Here is an 18,059-nt window from a genome sequence, read left to right as displayed (position 1 = left end):
AATTTTACACCAGTCAAGTAGATTATTTTACTGAAAAGTGGTTCAAATTTGTCCCGTTTATGCAACTGTGTGGACCTAAAAACAACGAACGAGCTTAAAATGACAAGAAATCGACTTTGGGTTCTCTCTATCGTTATTTGCATAAAATCTAAGCATTACACGGTACAGCCGTGTTCGACGCTGGAATGGCCCATGGCAGAAGAGTCGGCCGGTGGACTTATTTAGATCCCCGATTATTTCGCTAAGCCTTCCTTTGTTTATGTACTACAGAAAAAAACGCACATATTCTTATACGCTCAGATCTATACACGTACTTCGATCGAGGCATCGAGGACTGAAACTCTGATGTGCTCTATGTAATGCTAACAGCGGACGAGTGAACGCTTTGAAAATTTGTTATACGCTTTGCATGGAGAACGTAGAGGTGTTTTAGTAATACTGGAGCTCAGTTCGAAATGGAGAGCGTAAATGATAGATAAAAATAGTTTATGTTATTTAATGTAGAAAATTTAACGAAAAGTAGTTGAGGAAAGTATGTTAGAAACCATTGAAGCGGCGTAGATATTTGCTGATATAACTCGTTTCTATCTATCCATTATTCAAGTACGTTAAAACGTGTTTTTTTCTCCTTGAACGATTATGCGGCGTAAATTATACAGGTCCTCGAGAGTAGCGGATTGAAGGCCGGCCTAAAATGCATTTTACCCATCTCGTTGTATTTTGCTTATCAAAACGAAGCACATCAACTATCACTAGGCAATGGTTGTTCAAGTCGAAACACGACTTCAGGCACTCCGCAATCACTTAGAAACCAAGATCTGATACCGAGATCACTTATAACGTTATATTTAGCTTCCAAAATAAGTAAAGACAACTTACTGAATAAAACTTTCAAGTACTATAAGCAAAACAATCTTATTCTAAACCCGAAACGAGAATCGACTGTTCTTCAATTGAACGTTGAGATCTTCGGCAAAAGTCCCCAAATATAGAAGCCTCTATCCACGTAGATACGTTTGTTGCTTCTCGCATTACTACCAGCCTCACAGACACGTGCATAAGAGCGTGTCTGTGTATAATATATCAACTGTGATGAATGCAGACGTGTCCGACCTTTTATTTGGCTTAGGGTTATCTCTTCCGCGGTTCGCTGAACCATACCGAACATTACAATACTACAGAACCGTAGCGTGCCACAGTGAGTGCCAGGCGAGCTTAAGTTAGTGCAGTAGTCGAACACTGGACTAGGGAGTCTGTTGGCGTTGAGGTTTGTCGGATTCCTTCGGTGGCGCGACGAAAGCCACCGCTGAATGGCCCTCTTTTTACTTTCCTGTTTCCATTGTATCTAGCTGCGCTGTCGGACGTTCTTCCAACGGGTTTTGGTCATCGGGTCTCGATGAAGGGCGATCTCCACAGGCTGCCACGTTCACGGCCATAACCACCGGGCCATCAATGCTTTCATCCAACATTGGAAGCCACAGCGTAACGAAAAAAGGACATTGCGGCGTTTTCCGGCCACAGGCACACCGGATACCGCAAACATACACAGACGTCTATCAGGGGACCGAGAGCAGAGGCGCGGAAAGGTTACTGATGACGGGGAAGACTAATGCTGGTCAGTGAAGAACGAGCAGGTATGGCAGAGGTCAAGCAAATTAGATTACTTACTCTAATAAATATTAGAAATAACATTTACTATAGAGAAAATGTGAATGAATTTACAGGTGTTGCTTGTCGGCCTTCGAGATGGACGTGGTCTTAGTCAAAATACAAAGTACAAAAAAGATCTACCGATTAATACACGATCAATTTTTCAAACGTTGTTATTTTAAATTGAGCATAGTATTGTTTTTGTTAAGCTAGTTTATATTTTTCATTATTTTTTTTTATGTCTTATTTTACGTTAGAAAACTCGCCAATTTGATCCTAATTTCAGTAAAAAATGTCAAAATATTTAACTTAAAAAAGAGTGTAATTGCAATAAATGGATTAATTGGTATGAGCAACATTAATCTCGTATCTCATAACTCCACTCCAATTTCTTCGGTGCTTAATACGCGGTTATACTCCCCGAATTCTAAGATCAGTTACTTGAATACCGTCACTAAAGCTTCTAACAAGCGAGTAGTAGTAGTAGTAGTAGTAGTAGGGAGCTGCGTAAAAGGAGGATCTCGCCGTAGAAACCTTGTGAACAAAACAGCCTCAAAAAATCCAGAAGGCAAATCTTCAATTGATATTGAGCGCTCTCATAAAACAAACGATATATTTATTTAACATATCTTAACAGCTCAATTTTACTTTGTAAAACATTGCTAAAAAGCTGCCAGAACTTATAGTGGGAAAGAAGAACTTATAGAAAGGGATCTAATATTGAAAGAAACATATAATAATAATAATAACAAACGTTTATAGCCATATTTCCAGACAGCCTCTGCTAGAATTGTTGTTCTAATCAAAGCATATGGCATTAGCCTTCAGACAAACGAACTTACTGATTCCTACTATCTGCTAAATTGCTTTTAACCAGATGCAATTTTCAACCCTTCTCATCGACGGAGTCCGAACCTGCATTTAAAACTATAGCGAATTCTATATTTGTTTTTTTTTCTAAATATCAACATACACCTTGTGTGTATGACACTTCATCTAAATGAGTTCTATTAAAGTACTTAACAGGTGACACGTTTTGAAGGGAGAATGATGACCGGGAGGTTCTTAACTTAAAAACGGTAACTCATCCATTTTTTAGATACCTACAAACTTCTCACACAAAGGATTATCATTAAGCATATTAGCTTCGACTCTTCGTCTGTGTTAGCAGCTTATCCATGTATCATGTAAGTCATGATTTTGTCCGGGTTTGGTGCACGGACCGCCACTTTTCCGAGGCCTGTACGTTCGAACCATTCTTACTCGTTGCTTCGTACGAGACCACTATGGTACTAAGTATAATTATGTTTAATGACTGTGTATCAAGCGCGACAATGACGATGACGACGACGACAACAGCAATAGCTCAACAACGGAGTGAGCAGAATTGTCGCGCCTGATAACGTGTCAAAAGCGTCTTATTATGTTATCATACCAAAGCAAGCAGTACATCCGCGAGGAGGCTTTGCCGCGTACCAACATATCTGGGCATGTTTTTCAGACAAGCTATGACGTGCTATAGATACGTTTTACGTAAATGTAAATTCATACATCCGCTGTGGGCACCATGAATCTGAAGTAGCGTCATGAAACATGCGCTGTCAAATCACATTCCTTTATCCTACAAGATACATAGAATTTCCTACACCTCAGACCTCATTTAGGTTTTTCCGACGAAGAAGTTGTAAAAGAATCGGCATTCATCCATCGAGTAGTTATCTAACAAACGCATCCAGCCCAAGCGACAACCTAACATTGTGTCCAGCTACCTTTGTGCATATACACTGACGTGTTCGTGCATCTCTCGAACTTATAGTAAATAACGCCCCATCTGAGGCCATACATACGTACGCCCACAGCTAGCTCAATGCTAACATTCTGTTCCTTATAGCGACCGCAGTAATCGAATAGAAGCAATCCTATCAATGCTATACGACGTTTATCTGTACCTTTACCAAGAAGCACTTGATCGTCTCGTATCCTGAAGAGACGTCGTACGTTGCAGACCTTGACGTCGGTTAGAGGCTGCTTTAATGCTTACTGCCACACCAATTGCAGGCAGCGAGCATGCAACGGCACATATCCAACGTCAACGGCTATGCGCATTGCCCCTTCGGTTCTATGGGAATCTAGCTTTGTTAGGCAAACTGGGACATCGGACGACGTATTCGGAACAACTTTTTCGTGTGACTGGTCTCCGGCTTTTCGCAAAAATAAATTGTGGTTTGCTGTCGATTTGTCCTCTTTCCCTCTCTTTCTCTCCCTCTTCCTCTTCTTTCCCTTTTTCTTTTCGAGTGAACAAGGAAGCGAAGCAAGACCCAGACATAAAGATCGAGTCTAATTTCAACGCATCACTTAACATAAGACAAGGAAGTGTAAAAGGAAAGAACGTGAGAAGAGACACGAACAGTACCATGTCTCGACGCCGTTACGGGACAGTTCCTGCAGTCGGTAGAAGTAGTCGCGGCGAAAGCAGCGGACCAGGAAAGCAGCGAACATGACGGGGTGTACGGAAAACTAGAATTGACTCCGTGGGAATACGTCACAGGAGGAAAAAGCCGAAAAAAAAAGAGGAAGAATGGGGAAGAGACAACACGATAGAGCGGCACCGTAGGCAGGAGGTACGCTGGCTAGCAGCCAGGGTCGGAACGACAATAGGGATCGTTTCAAAGGCAGCTTATTGAGTACCGTGGCCGACCGTCGACCTTGTTCAAGGTCGCTGCGGCTCGCCACGGGAAGCGTCGGCGCATTTTGGCAAAGTGCGACGTGGTACAACAGAGCTGGCTTGAAGAGTAGGAATCGGACGTCGGCGAAGACGAAGGCAAGCAAGACAAAGGTAGGAGCAAAAGGAAGAAAAATAGTCGCAACCAGCGAAAAGGCAAGCGCATCCGAAGAAGCGGGTTCCAACGGACTTAAAAAACAACACAACTGGAGAATCGAGTAAAAACGATGTACAGGCAACCTGAATCGACCGGTTACGCTTTTCGCTGACTTTGCTGACATCGGATGTATCAGAAAGAGCTGGTCTAAGGTTCGAACTGAAAAACGTGTTTCGCGTGGTGAAATTTTTTTTCCCAAAAAGTATAAGGGAAGCGGAATTCTGAATCTGTAATACATAGTCTCCATTGGATTTCTGCTAATCTAGGATGTAACTGTAATGATATGATCGCATTCAAAAGTGTTTAAGGTTAAACTATTAATAAACAAAAAACAGGACAAAAAGTTTTAATGTAGTGATTGCATAATGGTTAATACAAGATGCAAGTGATATTTAAGTGCAGGAGAATAGTGGAATGATTAACACTAATCAGTCAAATAATTTAGTTCAAATTATCTCAGGGCCAATCCAAAAGCGCCTATCTGGCTCGTAAGTAGACTGGTGTAACTAGTAACTTACACCGAATTAGAACTTAACCCCATTTTTTACGTAGCCATGGTTAATCAACATGTTATAATTTAAATAAGCCGGTGTTGTCACTGCCCCACCCAGCCAACCCTAAATCAACAAAAAAATGTCTTGCCAAACATTTGATTTTAACAACAAAACGATTTTTAAATAGTAACAAAAAACAAAACATCTTTAAATACTACGCGACAACAAACTATACGGACATAAACCGATACATTTATAGCAGTAGACCAGTATTTGAAGGCGATGACGTATTTTTCGAAGGGTCTGAAGGGTACATAAAAAACAAGAAACAACTTGTGACGCTTATGACTCGTATCTGCCGCTACTGAACTAGGCCGATCTTTCATACCTGGCCGTAGGCAACACATTATGCCGATTCGCGCACTCTGCCGTGTTAAAAGCATCAGCAAATGGCCCACATCCGCGTAGCGCTCACAGTTCAAAACCCTTCTCGAATGCTGGGCGAGGGAGGATCGCATATCGAATAGCGTGGCATCAGACTGGATGGATCCAGCTGGCTACGGGCATCGTGTGTACGATCTGCACATCTTTTCCTTGTTTTGCCCCCACAAGGGTATGAGGAAGGGCCATCCTATCTTTTTCGGAAGTAATCGTGAATAGATCGTAAAAAAGGCTCGTCTGAAAGAAGGCGCTAAGGAGTCCAAACAAGGACATAGAGTGCAGCGAAAAACAATGATATGCAAAGTACACAGTTCATGGCTGCCAGGGCATGTCATCCAAGGAAACAGGAGGTAGCTTAGTGAAAATTACAGAACTGTGGAATAGTAAGCGTTTTGACGGGACATTTTTTGCAAAGCGTGAACATATTTTGTAGCACCTATCGGCATCAAAACGCGTGAAACTACAATGACCGCTTCTACGCAGTCTCACTTCTATAAAAAAATCTAATTGTATTAAGGCGACTTCACTCCATTCAAAACTAGCAAACGTTATTATATGTAAATCAAAAGCTTCACGAAGCGGCGAGGTCAGCTAAAAATTGTAATGTGCCAACTCTTTTTTTTACTACATACTTCCACATATACGTTTCTGTTTTGTTGTTGCTTTAGCATTACAAATATTTGATCTTAGAGGGCCTTCACTGGGCCGGCGAAAAAAGTCTCTTTACCATTTCTGCAAAGTTATTTCTGTTGACTTCACATCGAACTACGACACGAGAAACGTAGGACGTTTTGCCTACCTAAGTCGTTATGCACTGCTAAGATGCAGAACCCGTTAGGACCTATAGCGCTAAGTAACCTAAAATCGACGCTTGAGATCTGGGGAGCCTATGTCCTGCCAAGTAAACGACCCACTTACATAAACTTTACTACGATTTTTCATTTGTTCTCGGCCTCACCTCGAAACCGCGCCTGGAACCGATTTGTATAAATGAACCCGCGAAACATATTTTTCTGTCTCGTCGGAAGAAAGTGAACTATGTTGAAAGAAATCATCGGAGTTATAAGTTTCTTCCATATCTCACCTCTATATGATTTAAAAACTTTTCATAGAATCATCAACAATTCGAAACCTGTTAACCTCGACGGATCTTGCTTACAGGAAATCGAGTGGCCTCATTCGCTTTCGCGTTAGTAGAAAAAAAGACAAAACAGTTAAACTGGCAAAACATTTTAACCACCGAAACGAGGCGTCAGCTCACACTCTTCAGATTGGAACCTTTTTCTGAAGACAGTATTATGACATTATTAAGCAAAAAAAAATTTTAAAAAAAAACATCAACCGATTGCCGCACTGAATATCATCTAAAATAAATGCACAGTATTCTGATAGACAATGAAGCGAATGGGTGCGTCCAGGTACCATAGATAAAGAACACTCAGATCCGTTCGATGTTCCATGACAATGTTTTTACGCATACCCTTGTGCTGAGATCAACGGACGCAGGTTACGGCCTCACTAAACCACGTGTCATCTAAGCGAGGTACATCAAAAGGCGGAGAGCAACAATTAGTAGACAAGCCTTTAGGGGCACATAGATAGTCTAATTATTTGATTCAATGATTGTATATATATATATATATACATTGCAGCTCAATATTGATCATAATGGAGTTGTGCAAAGTACCTGCCCCATAAATGACTCGATAAATGGTAAAAGGCTGAACAGTTTGGAAAAGCATCTTTTACATTATTTTTCGCAAAGGCAAACATCTATGAACAGGTATTATTTAAACCCTAGACAATGTACATTCTCGTAACTCCTTCTCTAAAGTGACTTTCGCTTTTGTTATCATATGTTGATTATACAGCATCCGTGACTGCCAGCGAACCTTTAAGAAGCAATTTCGCTGTGAGCAGGGATTACTTTACTTTGTCGATGGCTAGCGACTTATCCTATGCCATTCATAGTCAATGGGGGCCCCCCTTTAGTTCGCATGACACCCTTCTTTTCGGACTCATAGATGAACGATTCAGCCATGAGCGTCAATGACGTTTTGCAGGCGACGGTGTGGTGGCCAACAAGCTTTTCCCAATGCTCACCCCATCCGACACCGCTAGCTGAGTCTCAATATTAGTACAGCAGTAGCTGTTAACAATCCACATGGGAAAATTGGATGTGCTAGGGGATCTTATTAGGAACGCGGAGTAGACTCGTTTTCGCAAAATTAACACTAATAAACGTTTTTGGACTCTTATTTTCACATCAACGGGAGCGTCGCTTTATGCTGAAAGTGTTGTAAAGCTCTTCTGATAGACTAGTTTGGCAGTTGTGCAGTTCTTGCTATCAAAGGATTAGACGGCGGGCGTACCATGAACGAGGGGAAATGCCTTTTGAAGGTCCGTTAGCATACTGTTCCATTTCAGGAGCAACGTCGTCCAACGTGATTTGCTCGGTAACAGTAACTTGTTCTGATGCAGTGCGAGATAAAAAAAAAAAACACTTCACAGCTTGACTAACGCTTCATTCTACATCCGTGAGAGTAGTAGGATGGTAAAATGCAGTAGAACTGCGGTAGAAGAAAGTACATTAAACCGCCATGTGCTTTTGCCCCACGCAAATTTATAGAAACAAAAAATTACATTTACAAAAAAATAAACAAAAAATGGTTCGCTTTAACTGAGCATACACTTTTCTGCTAGTGAGTTATGAATCAATGACTCTTATGTACCGGGACAGGTCCTATTACTATGGTAACTTTAAATTTAATTCTATTGGGGTGGCGTCGCCTGGGGGGTTAATGCTGACTTTTTTAAATACGTTGCCATTATAACTATCACTAACAAGCACGCTGCCACACTAATTTAGATCCGAACGCTGGACAAAATAAGTATCAGCAATGAATAATAAAGTATTAAAAGGAAATTTAAAAAAATATTATTAAGGGTAGTAGCTGCTTGTATGGCCGCGATGTCGTTTCATAGATCTGTTGCGGAAAGCCCAGATAAATCTAGGTAGATTCCCAGGTGGGCAAGTACTTGATGCTGTACTTAAAAATTCGAGTAGTTGTTCATACGAAGAGAATAACTGAAACATTTCAATAAATACATAAACCCGATTCGATATCTGGCATCGACACACTTCCTTTTCATGTTGGCGATCAGCCCCTGGAAGCAGTAACACCTGACGACACTGGCCCTAGACATCGGACTCAAAGCACTTAGTACCTTTCAACCGTTCATTTCATCTTTCACAATAATTCCTATACGATAGTGTAATGTTTATTTGATACGCCAGTTATCTTTCATTCCCAGCAACATACACAGCTGAAAGGCCCACACATGTAGCTAATTAAGCCTATGCCCTTCTGGTCGATAAATTCTCGTACCACTATAACGAACAGAAGTTCTACATTTGAAATGACTAAGCTTCTTTTTTGTGTTTAAGACAAAGCACGTACAAAACACAACGAGAAAGCTCAGCAGACAGCGATCCAGTTACGAAAAATCACAAGCTACTCTCGGTAGGCAGTCATCGTTCAGAAACTTTCGTCTTGTACCTGCCTTAAAGTTAACGTCCCAGAACGTTTACGCAAAAATGTAACTTGTTGCTTAGATATGGAGCACAATGGGATAGCACAATTTGAGCTAGAGATGATGCGGAAGAACGCGAATCAGTTAGATCTATTGAACTGGATCTGTTGTTTGCTCCAAACGAGTTTGCGAGTGGTTAGAGTTTGCCGGGTGTTTTTAAATCCACATAATTCTGCTAAATTAGCAATTACCGCGCAAAAATACAGCAAATAATTTCATAAATCTAGATTACTTGTCACTTCCTTTTAGGTCTATTTATGTACTCACGTTGGCTGGGTCTACACTGCGCGACATCATAATAATAGCGGACTGTTTATTCCAAGGAATGATCCTAAACAATACGTACGAAGGGCACACGCAAGTACTCTGGACCACTTCAGCCTTAGGCATCCGACCGCTGCCCAGTCCAATAATAGTTGCCATATTCGTGTTAAAACATTAGTCCACTTAGATATATCCACTATTACAGAAAGGCAGGTGTCCTTGACAGGGTAACACTTCCTTCAAGCAGAGAAGGCCCAAGGTTTCGGATACTTAGATCCGCTGCGATTTCTGATGTTCACTTTGCTACTCCGTTAGAACGAACCTCTCGAAACAATCTCGATCGGCCTGTACATCATATACAATGCATTAGAAACATGCCGGGAAGGCCAAATAGTGAAGCTGTGCAGTACGGCGGGCCGAAGCCGTCTACATAGGTTCCGCCGACGCGTAATAGGCTCATGGTTGACGGCTCGGTGCTACGAGAAAGGATGTATAGAAAAGGTGTCGGGCACTGATAGGTGACAGATATTACTTTTATACAGCTGTGGTCTATAGTAATAAGTAGATGGGTGTGCACATAGTGTCCATATGTACACACGATACAGGCCTAAGCGAACCCGCTGTTACGCGATGTGTTCGCAGTAGATAGGGTAGGCATAAGCCAATATATAGAAAAATACGGTGACACGATACGATCTAGTTAACGGTCAGTTAGCTTATCGCCCGAAAACATTCTTCGAAAATGTTCTATTTCTGTTCAGAATCATTTGTATCGTCGATTGCGTCAGCTCTTCGCTAGTAAGTGTCCTAGGCAAAAAAAAAACTAGGCTTTGCGTCCGGTCTAACTTAGTTGACGTTGTACCTCTATGTCATAACGAGCTAGCGTACGACAACGCTGCGTCAAACCACCGCCTGCGTCTTCACTTCAAGACGTCATCGTTTTCAATTTTACCCTTCCTTCATTCTTTCCGACGATGTTTTCACGCCTTCAAAGTTACAGAGCGATCGAGATTCGATGGATACAACGTTCTAGAATTGGCGCAAGTTATCGTTGCTTGGGGGGTGTTATCGGGTAGACTCAAGCTGGAACTCGACCGTTTTAGCCACACGTGCATTGCATCAGATGAAAAATGGCAACAGCAACATGGAAAAAGTTCTATCGTGGCCGAAAGAATGAATGGAGAGGTGCATAGCTAACTTACGATCCTCAGCCCAAAAACAATAATATAAAATACTGGTTGTCATTTGTATTCATTGATGATCATTTACATATGTACGGGCTCTGAATCGAAAAAAAAAATACAGAGCAGAAAATTGTCCCCTAGTGGCTATCTTATCATCGTAAATCAGTCGGAACCATACAGGAGTAGCATTTTTGTATTATTGTTAACTCATAAATGTACCGATGAACCTGACGGCTCATAATTACAATCGCAGTGGTAATCGCTTTTGGATGTACGCGAGAACAACCCCCGGAATGGGCATCCAATACTATATCAGAGGAGTATTCCTTCTTTTTTTTGAATACAAGTGATTTTTTTTTTATCAAACCTCATTACTTGGTAATGTGTTATTTATATGATTAATAATGGCAACAACCATAACTATAACGTGATTGTAATGCCAATAAATTCGTTATCTAATTGAAGCATACGTTGATGCAACCTTGTTCAGATTTTTAAAAATTTTCGTTTCCTAAAAATAAAGTGTTATATACTGTTGAAAAGGATTTCTTTGCCATTTGCTACCATTTCGTTTCTATTGGGAGACCGCATTCCGAGTTTAGACTTCGAGGCGCATGTGCTCGTTTTCAAAATGCTTTTCAAAAAAATCGTTTTCAAACGTGATATTGTGTGAAGAAAAAAGTCGTTTAAAATCCAGAAAGATAAGATTCAAACGCCGCCACCCTACAATATAACAAGACAAGGCAGATTAAAAATCAAAGACAGCAGTTATAACAGCCAAACAACAAGCATCGCAAGAAACGGAAAAACAGTTGGGGGCAACTAAAATATAACGAATACAGTTGAAATCTCTAATTCCCATTATGAACTTATAACTATTTACTAAGTTACTTTGCGTCTGTTTACCTGCAATACTTCTTAATGTTCTTCTTATGTGTTTCTAATTAATGTATCTGCATCTCTGCCTTCTAACCAATTTAGATTTCTCATCCTGCATTATTACAGCTCAATTTTAGCTTTTTAGGAAATTTAAAAAATGTCACATTTTGAAACAAGGTGCAACAATTCAGCTCATATGAGAGACCTTTCGATCTGCACAAGATGGTGGCAATGGGATTCAGCAAATAAGCCATTGGAAAGATGCAGTAATGGGAAATGGCAAAAATAATAGCTTCAACATAATTATTTATCATATCAATGATATTCATGGGCCTATATTGTCCACTTTCATTTGACGTAAGTTTATCTTTACTGAAAACTACCAAGTTTTACTTATAACTATTAATCTTTGCAGTGTGAATTTTACCCCAACCAGAATCGTATCGGCTTTATCCTTATATTGGGTCAAGGCCCACATGTTCGTAATAAGTCTCACCTAGTCTACTGTTTTTAACCGAAACTTTGCTCGTTAGATCATTAAAAAAAAAAAGCAATAAAGTAGACTGCACCCACTGATGTTAGGTTAACGATCGATCCCACCCATGAATAGGCAAAGTAGTACTACACTCATTGTTACAGTCTCAGGATAGTGAGTATCCCAATGGCAGAATTAATGGGACACTGTTAATTGCCTTACCCTTAACTCTACTCCTTTTTGACCTCGATATATACCCCGTCCTGAGTGAACCTATATGTCGGTGATGTGATACAGTGCAACCGGATAGCGCCAGGTCTTTTTTCCTTTCGTTCATGTGATAATGCTTATTCTATCGCTTTTTTTTGCCGCGTTAGCCTCCTGGCAACGAAACTTTCCTTTTGCCTTTAGCAATTTGGTGAACGCAATAAAACCCTTACGAGGCAGACGCAGATGAAACGGAAAGCAACAAAGTATGTGAAAGAGACCGGAGAAGTGGAGCAAGAGCTCACGAAACCGAACGGGCAGATTCCGAAAAAAGGACCCTGTCGGGCTACAGTGGACAGTTGTTTAGGAAAAGCACATCGAGGCGACCAACGACAAGCGCAACTTGAAGCGACAACCCTAGACACCCCAGCTCGGTCAGGGGTTGCTTGTTGAATGTGTGATCGAAAGCCGCATGTCCCATATTACCCTAGCATGGCGACACAAGTGGCAGTCGCTTAGATTATATCCCAGCGAAATTTATTGTGTTTTCAGCAGAAAAGAGCCACATAGGGATAGCGGTTGAGTATGATGGTAAGAGATCGGAAGGTGAAAGGAACGGCAAGCAGGATAGGAGAAAAGGAGAGGCAAAACAAAATGACGCGCAAAATGTACTACAATGATGGAACCCGCCTGCGGGAAACTGACAGGGCTCGCTAAGGCACAGTAATGGCGAGAGTACCAGGCGAGAACACTGGTAGTATATAATACCGCAGACAGCAACGCTGAGCAGCACCCCTCCCCCCCCCCGCCCTTCCTACTGAGCGTGGTCGCGCTACACTGGAAGGAGAGGCACCACGACGAAGCTTCGCCGTGCTTCTCTACCACGACACTCGCACCATACGGCCCTGGATAGAATAACATTATTCCTAAGTATAAAGTGAGGATGCGGAGAAACACAATTATTGCGCTTAACGCGTTGAACTTTTTTCCCATGTGTTCCCCATTCCGAAACAACCCGTTGTGCCCATTCTGACGCAATCAATCGTGGCTCCTGTGGCAGTGTTGCCTTGCCTACGCTTTGCGTTAACGCAATGTCACCCCATCTCTGATCTTAGTGGGTAAGTGAAATATTAGAACTTAGCTTAAGCCGGGAGGCCTGCAAAAGGGACCGTTGGTAACTACCCCATCTGTCCTGACTCCCACTGGGTATCCTACCCAAGATCTGTGTGATGGGCGGGTCCGTCGAATAACACATCAAGGTGTCAAAGGCTCATAGCAAAGTGGCCAGCACCAAGAGGCGAAAATGGTGTGGGCGATGGATCAAGCTTCATAAGTTGGCTTTCGAGAGCTTAGTCGGAGAGCATCCGCTCGGACGTAAGGGCTGGTCGTGCGTCTAGCGTCAAGCAACGTTTATGAGAACGGGTAAACCGTAGGATTGTCGCGGCGCTGAACAAATCTAACAGGAAAAAGCGAGTTGGCTCTCAGCTGGGTTGCACAGTAGCAAAACACTGAAGAACATAGAGGGGTGTCAAGGGGTGACGCGCAACGAAGTGAAGAGCCGGTTCGTCGGGAATGGGTAGCAAATTACGTCAGAGTGGGATATCTTTCTGCGAGACGATTCGCAGCGTACGCTGATATTATCGCTCTTGTCGTTGCTGCTGTCGTCTGCTCTCAGCACTGTTTTTTGCTGTCTAGCCTCAACTACTGCTGTAGGACGGCGTTTGGCTGGCGTTTCATGAAAGGCTCATCTGCGTTGTTCCGCATAAGTTTTGCCCTCCCTTCCTTTCTTTGAAGCTTTTATTAAGACCTGCCACAGGACTTGCCTTGATATAATTTTGCTCTGTCACTTCGTCTGCTCGTCGGCCGGTCTGCTCTGGCTTCGCTTATGGCTTTCTCAGTGAAAGACCTGTTGCCAGGGTGGTGGATCGTACTTACCCAATTTGGCCGTTCCCAAACACTGGACTGCAAAACGCACTGCGAACACACAAGAAGAATAAATAAAGTATAAGAGCACCATAAACGCACTGTATCCTGGCGGATATAATCTTTACGTTTGGGGGAAAAGAATTCTGTCGCGGAATGCCTTCTTTCTTGAACGGGATGGGCATAGAAACGGGTCGAGATGGATGCATTTTTTTTAACCATTCATCTGACCAGTTTGTTGTAGCGTACGCACTAACTGAAACAACTTACAGTCGAGGCACAATTGTCTCAATCTTACAATTGTATTTGGTAACGTCCTAAGTAAAAGGTCAAATAACGATGCGAGGTCCGAATCCAATCGTATTGTGCATGTTGCCTACTGACCCTAGGGACACGTGAGTTCAATAGGCGAAAAAATTGTTTTTTCCGTCTCGATTCGAAATTGGACGTGGACACACTTTATGCCCTACTAGAAGGGAGCGCCAGTCGTCTAAAACAATGTTGAACTAAAATTCGAAACTTTAAGAAGATTTATTTAGCTTCAAGAGTTTAAGGCTATTCTGAGAAACAATACCTAATATTTCTAAATGAGCTGTATTGCTAACTTCTGATGTATGAAGTAATCCGCGCGCACGATATGCATACCGTAAACATGGGTTCCTGTAATAGCTTAGTGGGTAATAGCTTAGTGTAGAACGTGTTCGCCTGCTAGTTTTAGCGATACGAGCACACACAGAACTTGTTTCGTACCGGATGTAAGACTTCAAACATATGTAGCTAAGCGGAAGTTCGATATCCAGAAAAGCAGAGACCCACACAAGGTATGTCGTCTAGTAGTATACACACAGTTACACGGATAATATACGATTTGGGTCGAAGACAGAGAGATAACTAATTTCTCTGTCTGGTGGGCGCCTCTTTTTGGAACACCTTAAATGGAGATCGACGACCTATATACCGTGGCGTTATAGCTTCGCCGGTCTGTGGCCTGGTTGCTATGGGCGAGCTTTTGTTCTTTCCATATCAAACGGACAACCAGAGACCTTTAGAATTTTTGTCTACCATAGAATGTTTTGTTTCGCTGAAGTAACTTCTACGACGCCAGTGGGCGCGAGCGCGTTGAGAAGATAACGAGAATTGTAAGGTGGCCTGGCTTCACGGCCCGTTTTTACTGAACATCATAAACAGTCAACGGCGAATAGGGACGGCAGCAGAAGCTGATCGTGGATTTATCTATTCGCTTTCAGCTAACGTTTTGGATATCTAAAACAATACCGGTCGAATTTACTAGCAAGTCATGATAGCTATATAGTGCGAACAAGAGCTGACATTTGGACGGAACGTTTAGCTTTCGACATTGAAAATTCAGGGAGACGCAACTATCATTTAGGGTTGCCGTAGGTAACAGTTAGATTGTTTAGTTTATTTTTATAAAGTTAATTGTGCATTTACTTGATTGATTCAACTAGATAATTACGATGAAAGACAGTAAAGTATATGTTTGTATTATATTACTCTTTAAGGCCATTGTATTTATGTAGAAATTTCGATTCTGTATCACAGATTAGTACACAGCGTTGAAAGTTAACAATGCAATTTGTATTATTTAACTTAATGTAACTCTGCGCATTATATACCATTGGTTTTATCAGTGAGTATCACATTCTGGATATAAGTACTTCATTACCTAGTTTGTCGTGAATTACTATCTACGTGGCGCGTATTATGATTTTCAATATAATTAAAATCAGCAACGGTAGTGGGGAACAACATAGATGCTTTTCGACTTCTCTTTTGGGTAAACAAGCTATAAAAATTTCTTCAACTTCAAAAAAAGTTAAACTGCCCTTAATTTGCTTACAGCTTACATTAATTGTTTGAGATGAACATAGTACATTTATCGCTGATAGAAATTAATGCAAGGCCGGATCATTAAGATAGTGCCTATTACAGGTACGACATTTCAAGGAAATTTGCGTCATAGTTTTTCAGGTAAGTTCGAATCTATGAAGTCTAAGTACTTGAAATGTAACGCAGACTTGAAATGTTTTTTTTTGGCCAAAAAAGGTTTTTGAGTTAAGTTTTTTTTACCTGTGCCGCTTTCTTGCCTTGGAAAATACGCTAAGCCTTACTTTAATCGAGACATTTGGCATAATTCGTCACCTGACTTATATTAGGCCCCAACTCAAAAGTAGCTTTATTAACACGTTTGGGCATTGTTGGCCCTAACGGTGTCCCTAGAGATCGCAAACAGAATAAGTAGATATGCTATTCCCTTGCCAATGACGTACGTTGGAAAAGAATCAGCTTAAACCTGTGTAGGCAGAAATAGGTGATAATCTCTCCTATCGGCTTATATTAATTACAGTAATCGGAAAGGAATTACCGATTTGGAAGATCCAATTGAAGCTGTTGATTTGTCCAAACGCTAACAAACTTTAAGGGTGTCCACTATCGGCACTTCGATCAGAATCGGCTCAAAACTCTCGGACTCAAAAGCTTTTACTTCTAGGCAAACATGTAGCTCAGCATGTAAGCCCCTAAGCGTTGCAAGCATTGCCATATTTAGAAACTTAAATAGGTTTTATAATTCGCTTCTCATGTCTAATAAAGAAATTATGTTTATCTAAAGCAGTCAACTGAAGTTACATCTTCTCCTCCCTCTTTTTACTACAGCTACCAATCAGAACGTTGCAAAAGATAAGCATGTTGATGGCAAGGTTGCCGCAGGATATAGGCCCCCCGGGGCAGCCATTATTGCCGGTAGCATAGTCAGGTTGTGGTCCAGGCGGTCGCCGACGCTGCAACGAGAGACAGAAGGGAGGGCTTGGTGTAAAGACTGGTGCCGACGAAAAGAGGCTTGGCTAACAGAAGAGATGAGACCTATGTCGTGGGAGAAGCGAGAAATCGTGAATCGTACGAAGTTACCAGATCCAGGCCGCCAAAACTCTAGGAAGGGAAAATGGCGATGGACGAAAGAATCAACGATTTTTTAAGACAATTGGAGAGTTGTGATGACAGCATCAAGCCATTAGAGAACTAACAAGTCGGGAGGCGTTGCATCAAGCGCGCACGATGCACTAACTTGCGAACGGCACACCTTCACGGAGGACGCGCGAGGGCCACCTGGACGCAGCATGGCTGGTCGAATATTACGGTCAGAATCGGACGGGCTTAGGGTGCAACAACCGCAGATTGGCAAGATCGAATTAACGGCCTTATAATATACATATCTATATATACTTACTGTACAATATTGAGTATGTCAAGCTTCATCAATATGCTCGAACACAATAGGAATCAAATAATGGCACGCTGGTTTTCAGTTGAATTTAAAGATCCTTTTTTTTTTTTTTTTTTTCCATAGATAATGATAACGAGTTAGTTTACTGTGGAAAAAGTTCAAAGACATTTCACCATGAAAAGTGAAGAAATGTTTCGCCCTTTATTTGGGGGTATTTACTGGTTCTCTCCCACTATGTCCGTATAGATTTCAACGTTGCATGATGTCTGCGGCATCGTTCTCCTAATAGCTTTAGAATAACTCGTGTGACTACATTTACGCCACACGTTTCTCATGCGACTAGATCTTACGATGGATAAATAAACTATATATTATGTATAAAACTATGACCTTATTTATTTTTGATCATTTAAAATAAGATTAATGAATATTTTCATTTATTTCTATTTACATTACATTTTACAATTATTTTATATTTAAGAAAATAATTTTTGAGAAAGTACGATCTCAATGTTGAATTAATGTATCTAGACAATAGAATTTTTGAAGCAGGCTGCTTTTCTGTTAAGTCGCTGTTCAGACCGACGCAAGTTAGGCTGTTTTCCATCTATTGCAAAACTAACTTACACTTAGTACAGAAGGAGTAGTAAACATCTTTACAATGAATAGTATATTATATTGCATAGAAATCTAAAAAAATTGAACGTTTTATTTGTTCCCCTAAAAAGATAACAGATTTAATATGATAAATTTATTTATGAAATATCCTTTTGCTTTATTTTTAGTTCTACATCTGGAGCTTAAGGGCTTAACTAAATATTGCTT

General features: G+C 41.2%; 1 protein-coding gene across 4 annotated transcripts in view; it reads left to right on the top strand.

The window, feature by feature from the left end:
* LOC111266163 (uncharacterized) overlaps nt 1-17,851 on the top strand; it is a 72,675-nt gene extending 54,824 nt beyond the window's left edge. For 2 of the 4 annotated variants that reach the window (XM_086970800.1, XM_086970799.1), the window contains exons 2-4: nt 1,350-1,634; nt 15,944-15,982; nt 16,667-17,851. In XM_086970800.1, the coding sequence (XP_086826926.1) occupies nt 1,610-1,634; nt 15,944-15,982; nt 16,667-16,986 (384 nt within the window). In that variant the 5' untranslated portion in view covers nt 1,350-1,609 and the 3' untranslated portion in view covers nt 16,987-17,851. Of the gene's footprint in view, nt 1-1,349; nt 1,635-1,724; nt 2,013-15,943; nt 15,983-16,666 lie in introns of those variants that run through there. The other 2 variants (XR_002683910.2, XM_022843393.2) reach the window with 2 other exon arrangements.
* Nucleotides 17,852-18,059: the final 208 nt, after the last annotated feature.

The sequence above is a fragment of the Varroa jacobsoni genome, unplaced genomic scaffold (assembly GCF_002532875.2).
Source record: "Varroa jacobsoni isolate VJ856 unplaced genomic scaffold, vjacob_1.0 scaffold_1061, whole genome shotgun sequence".
Lineage (NCBI taxonomy): Eukaryota > Metazoa > Arthropoda > Arachnida > Mesostigmata > Varroidae > Varroa > Varroa jacobsoni.
Note: the sequence above shows the minus strand (reverse complement) of the source record. Positions and strands in the feature narration are given on the sequence as shown.